Below are 25131 nucleotides of genomic sequence, written 5' to 3'. Positions count from 1 at the left end.
TACACCACACAGTCCTATTCTAGGACTAAGACACGGAATGGACGCAGAGGTGGCAAAGCCAGCAGATATTAAAGGGAGAAAGGGAGACCATCATGTTTTATTAAGACCCTTTTTCCAGCCAGAGACATGAGTCAGCCTGCTGTAGTCAAGGCCGTAATAAGTCAAGGGGCACCCACTTAACTTGGTCCACAGCCCAGTAAGACTTTATGCACCCACTCCTTCAGCCAAAAGCTTTGAATTACAATAACTCTGTGTTGATATCTTAATTTGACAGTAGGCTTCTGAATTACGATGTTTGGTTTGCATATTTTATTCATTTATTTTTTTTAATTCGGTTGGAATAAAAAAGCCTTAAGAGAACTCTTTGTCAAGTATAGAGACTTAAAAGATAACTCAAGCAAAACAGTCTGTAATCCCACTCAAGTTCTTCTTAATCTCAGTAAACAGGAGAGAAAACTGTAGCAGCAGTAGGTGCCAGAACATGGCCCAGTCTGTTGGTGACAATTCCTGTGTGACTACTGCTTTTCCCTGCCAGCTATGTGCACATGTGCTACACTCCTCTCATGTACCAGCGGAAAGAGCATTTGTCCTCCTTGGCAGTCTGAGGGAACAGACAGAAGACGAGGAAGCAGCCAGTCTGCGTCTCTTTGTTGATTGTGTTACAGTTGCAGGCCCTGGAAAATTTCCAGGTATTATGGATATTTTCCCATCATTCAGAGGATCGGTCTCTTTACTTACAGCGGCTTGTGTCGCTACATCTCTTATATGAGGACAGCTGAATGTTGTCTCAGCTCTTTGGTGAGATTATGGTTTATTCTTCACTGACCAGAGCCTTTAGTGAGTGAGAATTTGCTTCACTGTTCAGATTGACTTAGCATTAAGGAACAAAAGTGCATAAGTCAAGTAACGAGAAGTCTTCACAAAAAGAGAAATAGATGTTCATTACCTATTCCTTTGTATTTTTTTCAATTGCACTTTTAATTTTACCAGAGAAAAACACACACTGAGTGCTCTTTTTCCCTAGATACCAATTTGCATGCCAGTCGAAATGATCTTTTCTCCACAACGCTATTTGCATGTATAATTTCCATCATGGACAATCTGTTGCAGTCTAGAACATAAGAGCTGAGTACACGCTGCATGTCGGAGGTATGCTGTGCTATGTATTGGAAATTAAAGTTTGCTTCACTCACGGAGAAAATTGTGCTATTATTCACTGGAAAAAAGACAAAATCGCAACTTAATGTGTAGCTGCTTGCAACACTTGAATTCACCATCGCTCTCTCTCTCTCTCTCTCTGTCATTAGTAACTTTTCTGTGTGGAACTTCAGGAAGCAGTTGCTAGTAAATGTGAGGTGGACATTACATTTCAAATATGTGGATGCTTATATATAGTTTAGTATCTGTATATTGTCATGTCGTAGATTTGGGAGAAAACAAGAAATTGATTAAAATGTTCTATTCTATTTCAGCAATCATCAACTTCATATATTCGTGTGTGTGTGTGTGTGTGTGTGTGTATCTGCGCGCACGCATGATTGTGCCTGTGTGCAATGAGCACCTGGTATTTCAAAGAATCAGCCAGAGGCAGCTCGAATAAATAGCATCCATCAAACAAGTGGCAAAGGATTTCAGAGACATACAAGCTGAGGAACATCAAACAGCAGGGGAGAGCCTTCTTGTACTGCAGTTGATGCTCTTAAATTGATTCTGACATCTTGAGGCCATACAGGGTGTGCCAGTGTCATCAGCTGCATTAGGGAAACTCAGCCATTTTGCCTTTGGAACAACATGGAGAGTGTTATACGGTGAATTGCTCTGCATGTTTAGGCAATTTGGCGCAAATGGCAGCGTGAGGGCAAGATCAAAAGGTTGTTTTGTGGCAGACGTGAATGGTTACAGGGCTGTATCTCCATATGACAGATGTTCGAAGTAGACACTGCTCTCCAGGTTTTCTTAGAGATGTGATTCCCAAAAGCTGACAGAGAATATGGGCAAAGTCAGGACCTTAAGAAAATTGACTTTCATACACACAAGCATGTACTTTCTGCTCTCTGTCAGTATGCCTCTGTCTTGCTTCTTCACACACACGCACACACACACACACACACACACACACACACACACACACACACAGATCCATTCAGCCAAAACACCCATGGGGGAGAACGTCTGGTTGCTGGAAATGTCAAACTGCTTTGTCACGTCCAATCTCAGTCAGGGAGCTTAAGCACTGTGTGTCTAGAGTGGGCATGTGTAAGTTCGACACAAAAACACCCATCCTCAAGGCTATGAGCTCTGTTAGCCTAGCCAGTAAGTTGAGATTTCAAAAGTAGGAAGAATTTTACAACAAACATGAAGTGAAAAAAGAAAAAGATTTGTGAAAGATTTGGCTGACTATACTGGCAGTTTCATAGCTCTGTATATGACTGGGTCTTATGCAAATGACATCATCTTAAAGAGCACCTTAACACCAGCTGAAGATCTTGTTTTTGCTGACATCCAGTGGTTTAAGTTTTCATCCACCTGCCGTGATGTAAAAGTTAGGGTGCTGTTGCTTGACCAGTCGAGTGAATTTTTGATCACATCCAACCCAACATGCATGATACGGGAATCGCACTAGAAAGTTTCAACCAGAGAGGGCAGCCAAACACTCCTTTGTTAGCCTGGATTTAAAGCCCAAGTTTATTTTAAGCTGTCAGAAACTTAGGGATATTACTAACTTAGTATTGCCTCTTCGTATTTAAGACGAAGGAAAGTGAACTCAGTAGAATTTAGACATATGTCTAACCGATTTATACCCACAATTGCCCTTGAACCTGTGTGCTTAACCTCAAAACTGCTCCTTTTAACCCCTCCCTTTTTAACCCTCTTTAATTGCAATGCAGCCCTGCTGGTTAACAGTCTGCTGCTTTTTAGTTTGCTTTATTAGGAAGCTTAAAGGTATTTGGTTAAGGTTAGAAAAAGCCAGAAGTAAAAGAAAACAATATAGACATATAGGAGACAGAATACTGGCAATGATCAAGGTGTGCTACCAGTGCCATTGCTCCTGACAGTAGTCTGTTTTTGTACTGTAAGAGATTTTTGTCAGGTAAACATAAGTGTGGTAAAACAGCATGCAATACATCATGTAATATACGTGTCATTCAGTAGCTTGGTTGTGTAAGTTTATCTAATAATTCCTCACTTGTTTTCAAAGCAAACTGACTGCAGATCTGGATTTCTAGACTTTTGAGTTTGTACTGTAAGTGTCCTTGTGTGTAGGAGGGTGAATGGCAGGGGGCCCGTTTTCCTGGGGCGAATTTGATCTTTCCAGCAATGTTGCAAACGATCTTCATCTGTCTTAAAGTCTTCCTCTCACTTTTCACTTTTTCAGTCCTTCCTATTGCTAATCTCACATGCAAGTCTTTTTTTAGGGTGAGTCGTTCTACCCACTCACATGCTGTTCATCCTGCCATATACAATATGTGCAGTTTAGGGCTGTGATCACATCTGTCGCATTGTTTCCAAAAGAATGCGTCATTACCACATTTTTCTGAAAGAGCAGTCTGTGTCTCGGATCACTCTGGGTCAGTTTCTTCACATTCTCGTATTCCGTGATTATTTTCATCATGTGATGTTATCGGAGGCTTTCAAAGCCTCTGCTTTTTTCAGGGTAAACGGCGTACACTTATTGCTCCCTTTTTCTTGTTTTTGCCTGTCTGAATGCACACTGATTCTGATGTCTGGAACAATGTTTCTCATAGTATTTAACGAAACCCCCTTAATTGCTTTTAAATTTCATGTAGGACTTTTTGCTTTTCTGTACTCTGTATATGTACATACACATGCCCAATGCATTCCAGGTGGGCACTTAAAACTAAATTGCTATTGTCTTGTTCTAAATTTAAATACCTGATGTCCATCATACAGGGTGTTGAAAAGGTATTGGCCAATTTCTTACTTTTTGCATATTTGTCACACTTAAATTAGACGATTTATTAAAGGGGAAAGAAGCTCTCCAACCCTACCTGGCCCTATGTAAAAAAGTAACTCCCCCCGCTTCTTAAATCACGACTTAACATTCATTAGCAACATGTCTGGAAAGCTGAGTTCACTTTCACTAGCCACACCCAGGTCTGATTACCGCTGAACCCTAAAAGAGACTATCCGCCCATTAGTTCATGCCCTGAAGCTCAAGCACAATTGAGTTATGCAGCAGGACAACGATCCAAAACGCAAACTTCCTCCATAGTGATGTAAAAGACTCATTGCCAGTTATTGCAAATACTTGATTGCAGTTCTTACAGCCAAGGGTGGCACTACCAGTTATTAGGTTTACAGTAGGTGCCAACCGGCCATCTGCTGCAAGGTAGGTGCGACCAGCCATCTGCTGCAACCGGTCGCAGCAGATGACCCCGCCCCTCCCTCAGCCTGGTTCTGCCGGAGGTTTCTTCCTGTTAAAAGGGAGTTTTTCCTTCCCACTGTCGCCAAAGTGCTTGCTCATAGGGGGCCATATGATTGTTGGGTTTTTCTCTGTATCTATTATTGTGCGATCTACTGTACAATATAAAGCGCCTTGAGGCGACTTTTGTTGTGATTTGGCGCTATATAAATAAATAAAATTGAATTGAATTGAATTGAAATTGAATTGAATTATTATTTCACACAAAGCCATGTAGATTTGGATAGCTTTTTTCCCCTTGAGAAATGAAATCATTACTTCAATATTACACAAAGATAACTTATGCTGGTTATCTTTGTGTAATATTAAATTTTATTTGATGATCAGAAACATTTAAGTGTGACAAACTTGTAAAAGAAAAAAACAAAACAAAACAAGAAACCAGGAAGGGGGCCACACTTTTCACAGCACTATATCTCCTTTAGTGTGTGTTCTATCAAACCCTTTGTTTTTTTACTGCAGTTGGAGCTATATCCAGCTGTTTAAATTGAAAGTATATTTTTGTGTTATCTTTTGTCTGTGCTTGTTCATTAAAATCTCAGATAAACACAAACTCTAGCTGAGCAAGTCACAATTGCAGATCTCTTATCGAACACCATGCAATACATTTTTTGTTTTCTCAGTCAAAGCAAGTGGGGTTTTTCTGTGGTGTTTTTGTTTCCACTGACAGAGATTGTCCAAATTATCAATCAATCTGTCAAAGTCTGAACAGATTGGACTGACACAGTCAACTACTGTCCAACATGCTGAATTGAGGGAAGCGTTCCAGACTAACTCGCTGCCAGCTAATGGTCTAAATACTAATTGTCTCCTGTGTCTATTTGAGTAAAAAAAAACAAAAGCATTCCTGCTATTCTACTTCAATTACCTTTCTGCTTTTCACACAGCAAATGATGCGGTCATCTGTGTTCCACATGTTCATCTTAAGCATGGTTGCCGTGGATGTCATCGTTGCTGCTAGCAACTATTATAAAGGCGAGAATTACCGCAGACACTATGATGAGTTTTACCTGGCAGAGGTGAGATTTATTTATCTATCTGTCTATCTATATATATATATGAATGCAAATCTATGACAACTTTTATTATTAATTTTAATTAAACGCAGAGTATTCTGTTTTAAGATTAAACAGCTTTAAGGTAATTCTTGTTTTTTTGTTTTTTTTAATTTCATCGTTTTAGAATATACACAAGTGTGATACTGTGTGTCCTTCAGGTTGGTTTGATGTCATCTGTATGCAGGTGACATCACACCAGCAATGACGATAAGGATTGTGCCCACTATCCCAGTCACTTCACACCTCACTCTCTTATACAGCTGGATGGAGGAGATAAGAAAAGGGAAAACCCACACAAAATATTGCCTTCTGTCTCCTTCCCTTCCTATCATGCAGACACCCATCTGCAGATTTGTTCTGATCTGTGTGAAGGATTTGAAGGGTATATAGGAACGAGGCATTCGGTTTAGAGAAATGCATGTTTTACAGAATGTCTCAGATCCTTTGCATGGTAGTCCAGTGTTTTACTATTGCTGTCAGCTCGACTAGAAGATACAGATTTAAAATAAAAAAGAAGAAAAAATAAATAAATCATTTGAGAGTGCATTAGTGCACACGGAATAGTGAATTTGCACGTGTGAGGTCACTGTGAACAGTATGTGACCGTTTCAGTAAGACAATGCAAAAACCATATTCTGCTGTTAAAGGATCTGGGTACTAAAGTGACCTGTCTGTAGTCCTGGTCTGTCACCCTCTGAAAGCATGAAGAGAAACACACACAAAAATATTTTTGCTTAAAAAAAAAAAAGCACAACAATCAGCCTCCTTTTGTTTCAAATACTTTTTGAAACAGGCAAAGTACTGATGTAATATAGTGGTAAACATCTCACTGTCCTACATTTTTTGAGCTGTCTATGTTTCTGTTGGATGTTTTTGGTTGGACACATCCTCTCTACTTCTTAGTAATAGGATTGTATTATTTTAGACAATTTCATCATCAATATTTCTTTTTATATTAAAAAATTGTTATATATCAGCATGCTTTGCGACAGTGCATTGTAGCCATAAATAGAAGTTCATCCACAGAATATTATAGTATATGCCCTCCTGAAAGATGTCAAATGCAAAAAGGGATTTTCCCCCTTCTGTCCTAGGTTGCATTTACTGTGCTGTTTGACCTAGAAGCTCTTCTGAAGATCTGGTGTCTAGGCTTCACTGGCTACATCAGCTCCTCTTTGCACAAGTTTGAATCTCTGCTGGTGGTGGGAACCACTCTTCACATCTACCCTGACCTCTACCATTCCCAGTTTACCTACTTTCAGGTATGGTTGCACAACTACATGCATAAACATTTTCATGCATTTTGATTGAAAAAGCATGATTCCGTACACATTTATCAGTCCCATGAAGAACAGATGCTGTGAATCGTTTTGTAACTTTCCCGTGATCATGCAAATAAACCATATCACTAGTCTCTGTTCTTCCATACATTTAAAGTTATTTCATGTTTTGCTGTGACAATAATGATTCCAAATATATCAGGAGAGTGTCTTTATCGATTCTGGGATTGGAGGAGCCCTCAAACATCACATGTCGGGTTTACGCTCCGCAACATTTTTTGGACTCTACTTAAAAAAAAAATGTTGTTGGTGTGAAAAATGTTAATAATATCAGAATACAAAAACGTGCAGAAGAGTTCAACTCTATATGTAATTGCAAATAGAACAAAGACACAGTATCAGATGTTTAAACTGAGAACATGCTTATTTTAAATTGAAGCCAGGAAAAATGTTTTAAAAGAAGTGGAGGCAACAACAGACAGGAGAAGAAATCTGCACCGAGGGCCAGGGCTGAAAGCTAATCCTAAATGGCCGTCTCGAGGATCTTCGGGCCCTTGGGCTGCATTGCATTAAAAACAGACGTGTAATCGCTGCACAGGCTGAGGAACCACTGTTAATATTGTTTCTGCACCCACAATATGTTAAAACTCTTCTGTGTAAAGAAAAAAAAACATATACAAACAAAAGATCCCAAAATGGCAAGTAATTGGTTTCCTCAGTACCCCATTGCTTTTGGAGTGCTGCTAAAAGAGTATGTGATGCAACACAGTAGCAAACAGGCCCATGTCCCAGGCTTTTTTAGTCAAATAAAAAAGAAATGTCCATTTCATCATCTGATTTGTTGTCATCAGTGATTTTCAAAACATTGCCTTTTACTTAAGTCTTAAGACGGAAACATTTAAAGTTAATCCAAAGCCAATTCAAAGTATATCTTTAATCAGTCTGAGGATCTGAGGTAAAATTACAATTTACAGTTGTGATCTGACTGGACCCCTGAATCCATGAATCCATCCACACAATCTACAACTAGATCCATATATATTTGGACACAACTTTGATTTTTTTACCTGTTTACTGAAACATATTCCAATTATAGTTATATAATGGACATGGACATAATGTGTAGACTTTCAGCTTTCATTTAATGGTATCCACATTCAAATTGGGTGAAGGGTTTAAGGGTTTCAGCTCCTTAACATGTGCCACCCTCTTTTTAAAGAGACCAAAAGTAATTGGATGATGACTCAAAGGCTGTTTCATGGGCAGTGTAGGCACTTACTTTGTTATGTCATTGTCAATGAAGCAGTCAAAAGGCCTACAGTTGATTTGAGGTGTGGTGCTTGCATTTGGAAGATTTTTCTGTGAACAGACAACATGTGGTCAAGGAACTCTCCATAAAGGTGAAACAAGCCATCCTTTAACTGCAAAAACAGAAAAAAACCCATTCTAGGAGTGGTACATCCTGATAAAGAAAGAAAGCACTGGTGAACTCGGCATCACAAAAAGACCTGAACGTCCCAGGACGAAACCTAGGAGTTTATTAAAGCAAAGAAGTGGAATATTCTTGAATGGCCAAGTTAATCACCTGATATTAACTGACGCGAGTATGCATTTCACTTGTTGAAGACTAAACTTCGGACAGAAAGGCCCACAAACAAACAGCAACTGAAAGCCGCTGCAGTAAAGGCCTGGCAGAGCATTAAAAAGGTAGGAAACCGAGCCTCTGGTGATGACCATGAGTTCGAGACTTCAGGCTGTCATTGCCAGCAAAGAGTTTTCAACCAAGTATTATAAATGAACATTTTATTTTCAGTTATTTAATTTGGCCAATTAATTCTGAGCCCCTGAAATGAAGGGATTGTATTAAAAAGTTCATCACATTTTTATTCTTTCTTTTTGTTCAGTCCACTGAATAAAAGATGAAAGTCTGCACTTTAACTCGTCTGAGTTGTTTCATTTAAAATTCATTGTGGTAATTTAAAGATGCCTAAACATATTTAGGGACCTAACTGTGTATTTTCTGATGACTAAAATTTCTTTACCCCAGAACCTTGTTGGGTTCGAATCCACCACTTGGCTGGTGCCTTTCTGTGTGGAGTTGGCATGTTCTATCCGTGCTTGTGTGGGTTCTCTCCGGGTACTTGGGCTTCCTCCCACAGTCCAAAGACATTCAGTTAGTAGGATAAGGTTAATTGGTGATTCGAAATTGCCCATAGGTGTGAAAGTGAGTGTGAATGGTTGGCTGTCTCTTTGTGTTAGCCCTGCAACAGACTGGCGACCTGTCCAGGTTGTACCCTGGATAAAATGAGTTTAGTATTAAGTTTTTATGTTCCTTATTTCTCAGTATTGTGTAGATATCTGATTTTTTCAGGGATATTTTCAGTGAAAAGTTACATTCTGGTTATTTATTGGTATTTTGTAGGGATCAGTTATGTGACTTTTGCATATGAGCCAAACAGCTGGGATGTTATTCTGTTGATAGAAGCAACAGTGTATTATGCCTTTGGCCTCACTTTTGTAGAGGTGCTAGTTGTAGTGCTCCATGCTTTTTTTTTTCTCTACAAATTCTGTGTTGTCCTTGAATGCTTGTGTGGGTGTGATCTTACATCCTCCAAATGGTTTGCACATTTTTTTTTCTTTTTTGCATTCCAGTGTTCAGGCCAGAAAAACAAATGGCCCATGAGGGAAGGTGCCTTGTTGCTCTAACAAAGCCTTTAAGTATTGTATCGGACCAAATTTGAACCGATTGACCTTGATCTAGTAACTATGACAGAGCTCTAAGGATGATCTAACAGGAAGAGGCTTCTCGATGGATTTTTAATGAGCCTTGACCAAACAATCTGCCCGCTGACTCTCTCACAATAGCTGCCATTCCCACATGTGCAAGGCTTTCAATTCGAGACCTGGAAATATAGAGATTAGCTGTGGCTGAACAGTTGAAAGCTACAGTTCACTTGATATTTGCTACACTGTTAAATGAGTTTTTCCAAAATGAACATTGTATTTATTTTAATTCTGTTAAGTGTGATTGAATTTATGTGTATGGAAAAAATGCCGTCAGTGGTTGTACACAATGTTTTCACCATTTTTTTCTAATGCAATTACTTCATCCTTTTAACTAATAAGTAATTTTTTTTAGAGAATCTTTAATTTAAGTGCATTGCTTCTGCCTCACTCATTGATCACTCTTACTTTTCATCTTTTTCCAAGCAGGTTGCACTTTAAGAAGATGACATTTTTTCATGAGTAATTCATTTAAATTTTCTGTGCTCAAATCAGGTCACTAGAAGAAACTAGCCAAAGCAGTTTTTGTATTCTCTTTTTTATTTAGTTCTGTCTAACGGGGCATTTGAAAAGCTTCATTCTTTAGGTTCCTGCTTATTGTAAAACTTTGACACACACACACACACACACACAAACATGCACAAAGGTCCATTCAGACAAAACAGTCCATATAAATAGGCCAGAAGAATGGACACTTCCCATCTGTGTGCGTTATTAATTCATTTATTGAGAAAGGCAGGAAGCGGTATAATTGTTCAGGGTTTCTTGTAAGAGTCCACTGCTCAAATTAAAATCATTTGTATTTACTATTATTATTATTAATATGGCTTTAAATGCTTACTTGGGTAGCTTTGATATCTTTGACAGTGACAGTATGTCACATCACACAGTTTAGTTTCGTGTTAAGAATTGCATTGGCTTGCATGAAGCTGAATTCAGAAGCTCAAGCACCAACCCAGCTGGAAAATGATTCTCTGGGTGTCATTTATTGTTAATTATCAGTGTCAGATACACTTTATTATTTGGCATACAAGAACAAGGTTTTGATTAAGTCAACATCATCTTGTCACCAAACCAAGCTGCTTTTTTGCTAATGTCACATCTGGTTTTAAGGAATGGAGATTTGTTTCAGTCCGAATTTGAATTGCCATAATGGCAATACCTCAATGTACCTAATATGAATTCTGAGAATAAAAACAAGACAGCAGCAGCTTTGTTGTTTGAAGAAGCGGGGGGGGGGACTAATTTTGCTGGTAATTGCCTTGTATCCTCTGTGGATTTACCCTTGTTTGCTTTGTCCTTAGCCTCAAATTATTAATTTATTTTAAAATAGACAGTTGCTATCATGGTATGTGAAGAGTGGAACATACTTTGTATCACTTCTGCTGTGAGTGTTATTACTGTCTTTATTTTTATTTTTTACTTGAGGCTTCCTTTTAGAACAGTATCCTATGTTTGTCTTTTTTATTTTGTTGTATATCTAGGATATAGGGGAGAGCTGTTTATTTGGCCTAGTATGGGATTCTAAAGAAAAGCCTGTGGTCGAAGGCTTTGCAGAGAGGAGCTCGATCAATAGCTACTCTCTGATCCAAGCCTGACAAAGATGCATTACCTTTTGGAATTGTTGTCACCACAAGCAATTTAGGGACTAATCCCACTGACAGACCACAGTATCACCTCACTGTTACCACTGGATCAAGTTTAATGCTCTCACTTTTAAAATCAATATGTAATCAATGTGCTGCTATGTTTGCTTTTTATAACCATGATATGTATTTTAAATTCTCCCTAAAACCTAAATTATAAACTTTATGAAAAGCGGGGCACAGAAAGCAACCTGATGGTAATGATATGTCTCTTTCTTTCCCTTAGGTGCTACGTGTGGTGCGCTTGATTAAGATTTCCCCAGCTCTGGAAGACTTTGTCTATAAGATATTCGGACCAGGTAAAAAATTAGGCAGCCTGGTGGTGTTCACAGCCAGCCTTCTCATCGTAATGTCTGCTATCAGCTTGCAAATGTTCTGCTTTGTGGAGGAGCTGGACCGTTTCACCACCTTCCCCAGGGTAAGCAACCTTGAAGCTTATGTATATTTATAGAGCCAAGATTGTCTTGTCTGTGGGTTTGTGGTCATTCTTAATTCCTTAGACATCTTCAGTAACCATGATTTATTTGAAGAGACTGTTTAGTAGGCTGCCATCAAGAGTTAAAATCCAGTTTTTCTTTTGTCAGCTTTGTCTCAGCATGATGTTCTTAAGTTTTAAGAAATTAAGAAAAAGCAGTGCTGCTTGCATTTCCATTGCACTGCCAGGCAGCCTCTCTATTGTGTGTGCTACACTCTGCAACCTTTTCAAAATTGCCCAAGGTTGTGTTTTAATAACATACATCTTGTATCCAGAAGAGGGGACCTGTGGGGTGGAAAGGAATAGTTTCTTCTCAGGCAAACATGCAGTGCAATTTAAATTGAACTATTCGGGTACATAAACTACACCAAAAGGAATTTATTTATTTCTTTTTTTATGAGCAGCACCAATAAGGAAATCTCATGCATCCAGTGGGGAGGCCCTGCAGATGCTGATAATGGGTAGCATGACAGGTCGACAGATGTGGCATCTCCTTTGATTTTTAAGTGCTCGCAAGCTTCTCTCTCTCATTAGCGACGTCTTTCCATCTCCTATTTTTTCCTTCTCTCCTTTCCAACGTTTCTCTGATCCTAGGCACAGCGGGATATGAAGGGCTGCTCATGAACAGATGCCACTTGTTTGCTGTGTTTCCCCTTCTCTCTCTTACTTTCCCTCTTCTGTTTCACACACTCACATAGATGCATCCAGTCACGTCATACTTAATCATGTTTGGCTGTCTTCCCTATGGGCAGACCTGTTGTTGGGTTTTGTCTTTATGTGCAGTGACTGGGACATTGTAGCAGGTGGGAGGGGCAGAGGCGGTTGGGGTGGGCGGGGGTGTGGGGCCAGCTGGGTGGGTGCTGTCTGAAGGAGAAAGGGTAAGAAGAAAGTGCAGGCGTGCCATTTGACTCCAGGGGCTGTCGTGTCGCAGCTGGCTGTTCCCTACACCTTCATCTGACCTCTCTCAAGTGCATGAGAGGGCAGGAGACCAGAGGAGAGGGGAAAAAAGGAAAAAGCTGTCTCCTCGCTTTTTTTCTGCATTGCTTATGTTTGGAAATCTTAGTCACACGGTTGTGAAAGATGGTCAGAAGGGGATATGTGCATTAGCTGTGTGATTTGCTCACCAGTGAAAGGGAATCTTTCAAATGCCAAATGTCTTTCTCGGTTTGATTTCCTTCCTTTTTTGCTTTTGTCTTTCTTTCCCGTTCTGGGCTGCTTTCACTTTAGTTGGCTTCTCTGGCCTTCAGTCTCGCTCACTTGCTTTTACCCTGTGCTTCCCTCCCTTCAGGCATTCATGTCCATGTTCCAGATTCTAACACAGGAGGGCTGGATAGATGTCATGGACCAGACGCTGGTGGCTGTAGGTCATATGTGGGCTCCAGTTGTAGCCATTTACTTCATCCTCTACCATCTGTTTGCCACCCTGGTGAGGAAGAAATGATGCTGCATGAAATGTAAAGTTAATTAAATAGACTGTTGGAATTGTGTTTTAGTACATTGTAAATTGACAATAGAAATCTATATTAAAACTCCGTATTCTGTGTTTTTCTCTGTTAAAAACCAGTTAGAAGTTTAAAGTGACAAAAGGATACATGGATTTCTTTCTTTATATTTTCAATTAGAGCCATGCCCCTTCATTGTTCTCTCAACTGGCACATCTAATCACAGTTAATCAGACTTGCAGGCGTAAGAAGTGCTGACATTTCAGTGTTTGGCCTTCTGATACGGGGAGCCATCAGCCAGCACAGACGCTCTCTAGATGACTCACAGCTCACTCTAGACAGATAGGATGTCTCCCGTGAGAAAACGAGCAACAAATACAATTACTGAGCGTACTCCATACTTGAAAACATCTTATTATTACTTTAATGATATTAATGACACAGGAAATGTTCAATGGCACTTTGTCTTATTGCATTTTAGATTCTGCTCAGTCTTTTTGTGGCTGTTATTTTGGACAATCTGGAGTTGGATGAAGACTTGAAGAAGCTCAAACAGGTAAGAAGTTTATATCAGATACAGAGGCTCGCTAGTTATGGTAATGGAAATGCTGACTGTTCAAATGAATACTTACCTCATTCCATCTCATAAGCCAAGTTCAGTGTCTGATTTTATTTATTTATTTATTTTAATATAGGATGTACTAGCCATTCTTCAAATGTTTAGATATTAATATTGCCTCATTAAGAACACAAGCCTTGCTGGCAACTATTAAAATCTTTGAAATTCAAGCTAAAAACAAGCTAAACCATCCATGGGTTTTGCAAATAATGTGAATAAAGCTGGTGTCATGACAATGCCTCGCTAAGCTTGTGTGATTTGCCTTGGCGGTCTCGTATTTACTATGGCAATGTACTGTATTGTATATCAGTGAATCGCCAACAGCTTTGTGAGGGGTATTTTCAGATTTTATGTGTTGCAGTGTTGTAGTGGAGCTACGGGATGCTGTTTTTTATACTGGCTTATTTGCAAAGCTGTCGAGTCATCTATAGTTTCCACCTTCTCTTGTTAATCTTCTTTCTGCTTATTTATTCTTCTGCTGCCATTAGATCCTTTTATACAGAAGTACAAAATTGTTATACTGATTGGGGCAGTCGGCTGATTCTTTTACCATTTGTTTTTTGAGTATGTTTAGCACAGTTGCATAAAAAGACTCTTTTATGCAAGTTTTTCCTGTTTTTCAAAAATGAGGTGCCACTGGTTTACTTTTGAAAGCTCTTTTGCTATATTATTGGATGCAGTATATAGTAGGGGTGCAACGATACACAAAATTCACGGTTCGGTTCGGTTCGATACTTTGGTGTCACGGTTCGATATTTTTTCGATACAAAAAAAAATGTTCATGCCTTTTTAATTTGTCATTTATTAAATTTTCACGGCACATTCCGCACCACATCTCTGTGCGTTCATCATTTGTTTGAAGCCAGCTCACCTCCTGCAACTACTTTTCCGAGAATACGTGCTTCTTTTGTGGTTCGGACTCCTTCTGACATTTCTTTGGAGGTGGAGGAACACCAAAGTAATTGCTTAAAAGGAGCTTCTTCGACATCTTTAAGAGTTGTAAACAAATGTCTGTCCTCCTCCTGAAAATCTTATGTACGCAAACACGCGTTGCAACTTCTTATCTGGTGCGCGTTTTTTATTTTGACAGCGAATGCGCACCTGCGGACCACTTATGTGCAGCCCTGGTTATTTAGCTCGTCATTTTGCAGCCACAGAAATTCTTTTGTCCATGAAACCATAAAGCTGCACTTTCTTTTTGCCTTATAGTCTGATTTGTCATAACTTTTCCGTTTTGTGGTAAGCTTTTCTTTGGCTGTCACTTCTTCACCCTGACCTGTCTTATTTGGCTCAGCAGAACTAAAATATATATCCTGCTGCTTTTACACACGCACTCACATAACGCTCAGCGATTCTCTGCGCGATCAACCTCTCACATGTTTAAGCTTGCTGCGGGAGATTTCACTTGTCATGTTTGCATAGTAAGCTAACGATTGATAAGACGATGTCAGAGGAATTGGTGCGCAAATTATCATCACTCACCAATCAGTGCTGTCGCTCTCTATACACAGTTCGCGCGATTGCAAAGTGAAAGCGAAAAACAAGCGCAAATTCAAACGCGATTTCAATATGTCACATATTGACAGTGGCTCACCGATGCCAATGACATAATTACCCAGCTACATTTCCGAAAGAATGCAAAAGCATTGACATATATTTTTCCTTCCTACAATAGGCCGACGGGCAGGGCAGAGATAGATTTTGGTAGCCCGACTGGAAAAATCGCTAGCCCCGGGACGTTGGGCTAGCGACTTTGCGAGCCCTGTATCTGATTGAGGAATCACTCATCTTTGGAAAAGAGAGTTTATTACAGAGAAATGTCTCTTTCCAAAATAAAAGCTATACTATACGCTTCTTCTGGGCTATATTCTCAGCAGCATATTAAACATATCAGGTCCCCATAAGGAGAATCATGTGCTAACGGCTGTCTAAATGACTCGGCTAAAGTTTGTAGCATGCGTGCTTGTTGTTTTTGTCTGCTTCCACTTGTCTTTGCACTAGGATGATGTCGGCATAAATGTGCAGTCATATTCGTTGTGTTCCCACTAGTGCTGTCAGCGTAAATCTCGTTGAAATGACGTTAACGCCACAACACGGCAAATCTCCGTTAACGAGCTACCGCGGATCGCCCCGTGCGTGGGGCTGGACGGCCAACACGTTAACGAGCTAACTGCGCTAACACACTAGTTCCCACCCATGTAATTGAGCATTGCGTGGCACATCCAACATACTGTTTTACTTTAGTCCATGACGCGCTTACCTTCAGGGTCATACGTCACATGAAAACCAAAATAGTTCCAAACGCCAGATCTGAATGAGGGTGGGGGAGGTTCAATTTGCCATGTTGCAAGGTGAGCTTAACTTCTGTCTCACTAGCTTGCCCTGCGCTCAGTGAATCTGCACTCGACTGCTCCGCCTAGGCTGCACTGTCGAGTGCAGATCCACTGAGCGCTCAACACAGACAGCATCGTCAGAAGGAAAGTTGATAAAATAAATTAAAAATTTTGTATTGTTCGATACATATGCGTACCGAACCGAAAGCACTGTATCGAACGGTTCAATATCGATATGAGTATCGTTGCACCCCTAGTATATAGGTAGGGTGACTAACCGTCCTCTTTTTTTTGCACTTGTTGACTAAAAGCCTATATGACATGTTTTATTTCACCATTCATTAACCGCACAGAGAAGACATTGTTTACATATGTTAAAGTTTTCTTTAAGCAAACAGTATTATTAAAGTTCTTCACGACTGAGCCAAGTGTTCTCTCTTTTGGTAATGAAAATATGGTCACCCTCATATAGGGTAACATGAAAAAAACATTGTGTAACATTGTTCACACGCCACATTTTAACAACAGATTCAACAGATACAACAGTTCATATGGATATTTGGTTTTTGAAAGCATCCATTACATGCAGTCAAAATCAGCAGCGGCAAAGGTGACGAACAGGATACTTCCTGTTCGTCACCTTTGCCGCACATGTCTGCACATATGGCCTACAGCCACCAGGGTCTGCAATGATCCTCCACAAGAACTCTGTATTCGAAAAATATAGTGACACTAACCTCTGCAATAGCAGTAGTTCAAAAAGTAAAAAATGGAAAACAAATGAAACAAAAACGAAATGTCACAAATTTGACTAAACAGTGAAATGAATTCTACACATGTACTATATCCACTACACATGTACTATATCCACTTAGAACAAAACTGTTGCTTCATTTTTCAGACTTTTGAATCGTCTTCTAGTTTAAAACTCAAATCATGGCTAACTTGCACCACTCCGCTCCTAGTGTTCTCACCCTACGAAAAGCTTAACAGAAACATACTAAAGATTTAAGCCGCTGATTATTTTTGCGTTCTCTTTGTATCCATACCAAAACCTTTACACAATTGTTTAATCAACTTGAATAGCATTGTGTACACACGCGCTCATATAAACTGTGTACCAGTAGATGGCTGGCAGGTCTCAGCTTCCTTGGACAGGTTATTTCCCACAGCTGAGTGATTAGGTGCAGTGAGTGTAAAATTGCCTATTTTACAGGTGCTTCAATCATGGATACAGGGCTGACTATAAATAAATGATAGATGGTAATCACCCTCCCTTCATGAGACGGCTTCTGCAAACATTTGGCAAAGGCCCAACAACACGTCCAGCATATCTAAGAAATACACATGTAGGTCATGAGGGATGAGAAACCAATTACGGTGTATGTGATGGGTAATTTTTGCCTGGTTCTTGATGAATGACTTGACTGACTATTTGACTCACTCTTTATCACAGGTGTGAGTTGTATTCATGACAAGCACTTTAAAAAAACAAAAGAACATTTTTTTTTTTTGTTTCTTTTCAGCTCAAAAATTGTTTTGTTACTAAAAGTATTGTGATTACAGACTGGATATCGATTAATATTTAGAGTAAGAATGCGACACCAAAGCCATGTGTGTGCATGTTGTCCTCCCTGAGACATTTTTAATCCTTTCTTCTTCACAGTTGGCTGAGCACAGTGACAGATGCTGTGTTCAAATTAATTGGAAATAATGGAACAACAAATTGAAGCAGAATAAACTATTCAAAGAGTGACTTCATACAAATCGTAGAATGTTACCTTGTATATTATATGAATTTTCATATTTTTATATCAGTGTGTATGCTGAGTCTCTGCTTTAGGTAGAAAGACCCACAGTACAGGGAACACTGCATACAGTGCGTAATTAGTGGTGTTATTAGCTCAATGCGAGCAGTGCTTTTACCGTAATGTTGAACAATGAGTTTTAAATTACTGAGGGGAAAATTATGCTTTCGAAGGTGGTTGGTGACATTGTTTGTCTTTCACGGCTCTGGTCACGCTCTTTGTGTTTCAGAAATATCAGTTGTAAAACATGTCAAACATGTCAGCTCCCCTTAACCTCCATTGTGTTTAGCTTCCACCCATGAAAAATGTCAAGGATACAGGACCAGTGTGGTTGCAGGCAGAAAGATGGGCTAGTGGGCTAGCAGTAGCTTTATGTATGCGTATCTCTGATTTGGTGTCAAGCCTTTGGAAGAGTCACAGTTCAGTTATGCAGATTTCCCCCCACGTGTATGTTATGCCACTGCCAGTGTTATGTACTATGTAATCTCTTTAAACCTGATGTCCACACAGGTCAAGATTTTGGTGTCAAAAGCTTTCTGTTTGTAGTCTGCTGTAATCTTAGCTCTATTGAGTAGACACATTTGAACTGGCTTTGTTTGCATGAAGATAAGAGTGAAGTTTAAATCGGAAAACCATCAGTTTTTGTTTACTGGCAAGCTAGGTTAGCTAACCTAGCAAGCTAGCTTTTTATTTATCTGCACTTGTGAAAAATCAGCGGATGGAACTGGACGTCTCAGCTCAGAATCCAAGGGATACAGCAGAAGCCCTGAAAAAATGACCAGTGTCCTCAGATGCTAAGTCAGCAGACCAGTTTGCAGAATGTTTTCTACGTGAAATCCATCATAGTCTTGTTATATACTCCTCTCTGACATTAACATGATAAATGACTCCTAATGAACATATACTGGTCTAATTTATTTCGTTTGATTTAGTGCACTGGTGTGTAGTGGTTAATGCTGTTACCTCACAGCAAGAAGGTTCCAGGTTCAGTTGAGAACAACTAGGAGTTTGCATGATCTCTTTGTAACTGTGTGGTTTTCCACTGGGAACTGTGGTTTTCTCCCAGTCCAAAGACATAATTGTTGGGTATTTTGGTGTGAGTAAACATGGTTGTCTGTCTGTTTTTTACCCCTGTCATGTGCTGGCGTCCTGTGACAGCTGGGACGGGCTTCAGCCCTCCTGTGGTTAAGAAAACAGATGGGTTGATGGATTCAAATCAGTTAAATAAGATGTCTTATTAAGATCCATGCACAGTAGTTCACAGTTCTTCTGATTATTTGCTCTGGGGAACACTGGCAGGTTACGTTCTTTTCTTGAACCATTTCCTGCAGGTATTTATAAGGTTATTTAGTCAGCTCAATGTTTGACTGGTCCAACTTGGAAATAAATTTTCCTGTCAGGCATATTAGGTCAGCAGTATCCTCTTTAGAACAGTTCTGGGTCATATAGCCATCAACAGATAAATATCGATATTTACCTTTGAGACATAGATTTAATACACAGCCAAGAGGACACACACTTGTTTCACAGTGGGCATGTGAATCAAAAAAAAGGAAAAAAGTATAGCATCTTAAACACATATATTTTCTGAAGATCCAAGATGACACCCCCCCCCCCCCCCCCCCCCTTTATTTGTCTTTATTCTTTTACTGAGTGTAAGGGAAACGTGAGCAGGAGTATAAAGGCACTGTGATCAAGGGGATCAAACTTTCTATGCTATGTTATCTGATTGGTTTAATGATGCATGAGGTTTTGGCAGGTTTAACAGTCGTGAATCAGTGCATTGTAATCAGAGAGCCCGGAAGCAGGAGTACAGTTATGCTTGTATGCACACAGGCACATTCAACTATGCATGCACTGTATGCACATATAAAGAGGGATCATGGATAATCACAGACATGACAGTAAGCAGGACTGCAGCTGATTAACAAACTGGCTTATTCCTCCACACTCAAGCATCATGAGTACAAAAGTAACAGGAAAGTCTTATTGGTTCTTGAACACACACATACACAGATGTTCATCCTCCACTCATCAATGTTGATTAGGATTGTGTATTTATTGCTTGAGATGAAATTAGATGGAAATGCATAATGAAAGGAAGACCGGGACAGGAGATGACTAGACAGAAATGAAAGGAGGAAGGAGATCCCTGCCACACACACACACACACACACACACTAGGCGCACACACTCATTCACAGCCCCCTAGGTGTGCTTTAGTACACAACTAATAGGAAACACCCTCACAGGGTGACTGTGACTCAGGTGGTGGGGCAAGCTGTCCACTAATCACAACGTTGGCGGCACCTCCACCTGTCAAACGTCCTCAGTCAAATCACCATTCAAATCGCAATCTTTGATCAAGTGACTGACCAGGAGTGAGAACAAGGTGAAGTCATGCATGCAAGACAAGAATTATAGAGGAGGGAAATCTTTTTACTCTCTTATGTTACTCTTTTTTTTTATTAATAAGTTAATCATCATAATAATCGATTAAGGTTTAGTAATTTTGTTAACAGTGCCCATAAAACCACAGGCGGTATGCATATCTAAATTGTGAGTGAAACCTTTTCAAAAGGAGGAGGTTGCATGTTGTTGCTGCCTGCTATTGTGCTACCTTCCCCTATGCTGCCATAGTTTGGTGGGCTATGTGGTGAGAGAGACTGATGGCCTGTCTTCATCCAACAAACTGTTCCTACTCGCAGAACAGTGCAGGACCAGAGGCTAGGAGCTTGAAAGGGAAGGGGGATGTTTATAGAGTGCCCGAAGATAGAGAAAGGTGTTTACCCCTAAAGGCAATGATGATGATAATAATGCATTTTTTATTTGTGCAAGGTATGAATTGTCAGTAGTGAAAAATCAGTTTCTTATTGCACACACACACACTGATTTTTGCATATCTGTTTGGTTGGGTGAAGCTGAATATTCTAGCAACCAAACAGGTCCTCAGGCCAGGTAGATGAGTCATGAGGAACACATTTGCAAAATACTTAAAGGGGACAAGAAGAAAGTAACAAAAGCTGAAAGCTATGCTGCCTTACAATTTGCAGTCGGTTAACAAATACAAACAAACTGACATTTGAATCCTATGCAGTCTTTTCCTTCTGTTCTTTGACACTTTCTCTCTGGTTTTTAAATTATTTTATAGTTTTATGTGGAAAGGGCAGAGGACAGGTAAAGGCACTGTGATTGTCTTTTTGTCCATCAGTGTTGGTAAGCTTATTTTAAACAGCTGCAGGTATATCCCATATAGTGCAGCTGTTGATCAGAATTCCTTAAAGAGCAACATTTGCACTATATAGAACAGAATAATAAGCTTATTTTTCCAGTGCCTTTACCTGTCACAAGACATGTAAGTATACTATGTGAGCATTAACTCATTTGCAATAAAAGATAAATTTATAAGGGAACTTGACCAGCAGCATTATTGATATTGTAATAATATCATTGTCGCTTTTCCCACAATAACTGTGTCTTAAAAATCTGATGTTGTGACATAACAGTTGAGTATGAATGAGGTAGAGAATGATTAATTACTATTATACAACGGTGACAGGAGCATGCTGTATCATTGTTGCAATAGTGATCCTTTAATTACTTTAACATGTCTTTATATAAATTCTGAGAAAAAACAAAGGCTACTCTACATTTGTGTGAATATGATGTAGCTTGTTTGGACATGTCAGTTCTGTCTTCTCTTATATCTGTGCCGGAACCTCCATATTTGGTTAAATGTTTAACATTAAAAATCTTTTGTTCAGAAGAATTTCGTTTAACCAGAAGCGTTGAAAAGTTTTATTGTTTTATTACCTCCCACTAGAGATTTCATTATTTATGAATTAAAGTAAAAGCCTGTCCTCAATCTTCTTGATTTAATGGACCAAGGACTTATTTGGGGATGTAGCAGAGGGGGAGAAAGGCGAGGAAAACAGAGGGAGCGGAGAAGAAAAGAGCATACCCCCTTAGAGAATCCCAAAACAATGTTTTCTTATCTTTTCAATGTCACTTTCAGTTTTCTATTAAAAACACTCCCGGCCTTGTGCCTCTGTCATTTTCTGAAACTAGCATCAGCACACACAATAAAACACAGGCACATGCACATTTTTTTAAAAGAAAGAAGTCTTTATCGAAATGCAATTTTAAGTGATTTTTTTTTCATGTTTATTATGTTTGCTTTGGGCTGTCGTCGCACATTCATGGCAAGAATTTCCAACATGTAGGCATACAAAATATCTGACAGTATTTTCATACTTTTGGATCTAAAAAGGAAAGACTATAATAGGGGAAAAAACAAGAGGCTACGTGAGACCAAGAAAGGCAAGCATGGGGATACAAAACAAAAATTAGGTTCAACATACCCCCTTAACCCATTAATCTTTTTTAAGCCCAAAGCAACATAGCTGAACGTGATACAGTTTTGGACTTTCAGACAATGGCACCTGCAGTTGTTTTGAGTATCAGGGGTAGCTATTAGAGGTTTATGGGCTGTGTGGCTTTACAGCAACTCCGCAGTATGCCTCATTACCCAACTAATGTGAAGAAAGAGGGTGACCCTGCTTACTCGTTCTCTGATCTCCTTCCACTGGGTATTGCAGCTTTAGGCTCACAGGCCTGGGGAAGACTTTGAGGAATGTGGAATGCAAATAGGTTGTTTCCAATTACAATGACCGTGCGTGTTTTTGAATTTTTCAGCATTTTAATATTGGCATATATCATGGCTAAAATTGTTGAGCTGGCACAAATTCATAAAAAGAGAGCGACGCACACTGCAGATGTGCCGAATGATGGATCGCACAGCAAGTAAAGCTGTGTTATTATTACGAAAATGTGCCGTCTGGGGTCACACATGCACACATCTTCACGCGTACACAGCTGTTGTCTGGTGGGGCTGGTGAAAGGCAGGCTGAATGGTAAAATGCAGATGATTTTATGCACTCCCACAGGCATTTGACGGATGTGTGTGGGCCGCAGTTTGGTAGGCGGCTGTTCATGAGTTCCTCATTGTTTGGCCACTCGCAAATATTATCGGTGTTTGCGTGAGCTAGATTCGCTTTATAGGACTGAGAGTTCAGAAGGATTGTCCACTGCGAATATTAATACTGTAGACACTAACCTGCTTGAGTCATTCTTCTAATTCGCAGATCCATTTGTCCTTCTGCTAAATGGGATTTTTATCCGAATGGAGCTGTTCTTGCAGCTGTAAAATGAAGCTATCATGAAAAGTTGGGGTGTTCACCTGTAGATGGATAAAAGTATTACTATTGGATAACAAGGTGAACTTCATCTTTATACAGAGCTTTGCTTCTTTCTACCAGCAAAGAAAGAAAAGCAGTTGATTTTTCCCTCTGAATTCTCTCAATCTTCAATACTCTCTGGCTCTGGCTATTTCAATCCTGACTTCTTCATGCTCTCCCTGAACTACGGCTATGACTGAATTGGGTTTAATGCTTAATGCTAATGGTCAGTATTAGTTTTTTTTCACCCCTCTCAGCCATGGTCAAGAGAGCTGTGGAAATCCCAGATGGAAAGTTCCCTAGCTCAGCGGAGCCTGAAATTGGCTTGAATGAAGGGGGAAGCAGTGGCAGGTCACCTGAATGGGTCTCAAGGCAAAGCACATTAGTCTTGGCTCCATTGTAACTGCGCCATGCATTAAATCTCATCAGTGGCAGGGAAAGCAGTAGTTTTGATTTATCAGCCGTTAACTATGACACAAAAAGAAATTCCTTTTTTTCCCACGTGCATATGTGCACATAGACATACAAGTGGAATATAAATATCCCACATTTGTCACGTGCACACACGTACTTTTAGTGCTTATTCCTTAAGGCGTATATAACAAAGCACATAGGGCAGCGAATGCAAGCTGTCACTTATAATGCTGTTTTAGTGTTCAGGAAAATATTTATCCCTTTCACTGTTGCTCCAACACGTTCACTGTGCACGGTGCAGTTAGCTAATGTCATGTGTTGTTGCTTTGAAGTGGATTTTTAGAGAGTCCTTGTTCGATCGGAGCGTGAGACTTAACCAAGTGTAAAGTTGTGAGATGTTAAAGTAAAACAAAACAAAGAGCTGCAAACTGGATAACAATGCAGAGCTGGGGATAAATCTCAGTGCAGTCATACGTTTGATTATTGCAGTCACAGTAATAATTTGATCAATGTTTAAAACAAAACTATTTATTCTAGTGCCTTAAAGCTTGTAAAGCCTTAAACTAAGTACTAGATATGTTCATAATACTTGATTGTACCAGTTTGGCCAGGGTTCTTTTCTTCTTTTTTAAATCTTTGCCTTGATAGCAACAGTATTGATACATTATTACAGTACGGTGAAAACCTGATAAAGAGTGTGAATGTGCACTTTCATTTTCAGGAGCACATAAAATCAGTAAATCTGCAGAGAATAGATTTTGTGTGAAAGCAATCTCTTCTTCCTCATTCTTGTTTACTTTATTGATTTTACAGACAGAAGACCTGCTGCGTTTGCATTAGTTGGTGATCTATGGCAGCTTATGAGTGTAACTACACATACAGGCGAAGCTTTCACAGAGAAGATTTCCACAGTGTTAGAAGTCGAGGAAACTATGCATTGCACTACACTCGCCACCCCAAACAGCAATCTGTGGCACAGTGGACTCTGATCAACGTTCCATTGATAAATTTAAATGTAAATTCGATGCATGTGAGTATGAATAAGTGTGTCTAGCTCACACGACAGTGGCGGGGTTTTTTTTGTTTTTGTTTTTCTTAGAAGAGGATGAAAAAATTAGAGGTCAGTGAGGGAAGGAATAAATGGAATCTGAACCTGAAACTGAGATCGTGAAATTTAATGCTAACTTATTTTTTAATATCTTTCAAGAAACCCAAGGATGATTTATAAAAGAGTATAAATATTTAAACAAATATATAAATATACAAAAAACAAAAGGCTAGAGGTTGAAGGCTTAGTTGTAGAGATGACTTTTGATGAGTTTCTTGAAGGACTCCATTGACGGGGCATTGCAAAGCTCTTTTGGGAGAAAGTTCCAGAGGGTGGGAGCTGCCACACTGAAGGCTCTGTCCCATGGCTGGGGATCTTAGCATCTGAGACTTTGTGTATGGGTGGAGCAGGTCACACAGGTACTGAGGGACCCGGGCTTTAAGGGATTTGTAAGTGAGAAGAAGGAACTTGTAAGGATGATCTTATATAAAGAAACACTGAGACTTTGAGTTTGATAGAAAAGAACAAGTTCTGTAAAGGATA

At 39.6% G+C, this 25131-nt stretch overlaps 1 protein-coding gene across 5 annotated transcripts in view; it reads left to right on the top strand.

Annotated features, from left to right (window-relative positions):
* The window catches only part of nalcn (sodium leak channel, non-selective), a 65551-nt gene that overhangs the window by 21604 nt on the left and 18816 nt on the right, over positions 1–25131 (top strand). For all 5 annotated transcript variants that reach the window (XM_040005487.1, XM_040005485.1, XM_040005486.1 and 2 more), the window contains 5 exons: positions 5332–5463; positions 6597–6764; positions 11439–11630; positions 12976–13113; positions 13611–13685. In XM_040005487.1, coding sequence (XP_039861421.1) covers positions 5332–5463; positions 6597–6764; positions 11439–11630; positions 12976–13113; positions 13611–13685 — 705 coding nt within the window. The remainder of the gene's footprint in view (positions 1–5331; positions 5464–6596; positions 6765–11438; positions 11631–12975; positions 13114–13610; positions 13686–25131) is intronic.

Source organism: Simochromis diagramma, unplaced genomic scaffold (assembly GCF_900408965.1).
Source record: "Simochromis diagramma unplaced genomic scaffold, fSimDia1.1 OVJJ01000501.1, whole genome shotgun sequence".
NCBI lineage: Eukaryota > Metazoa > Chordata > Actinopteri > Cichliformes > Cichlidae > Simochromis > Simochromis diagramma.
Note: the sequence above shows the minus strand (reverse complement) of the source record. Positions and strands in the feature narration are given on the sequence as shown.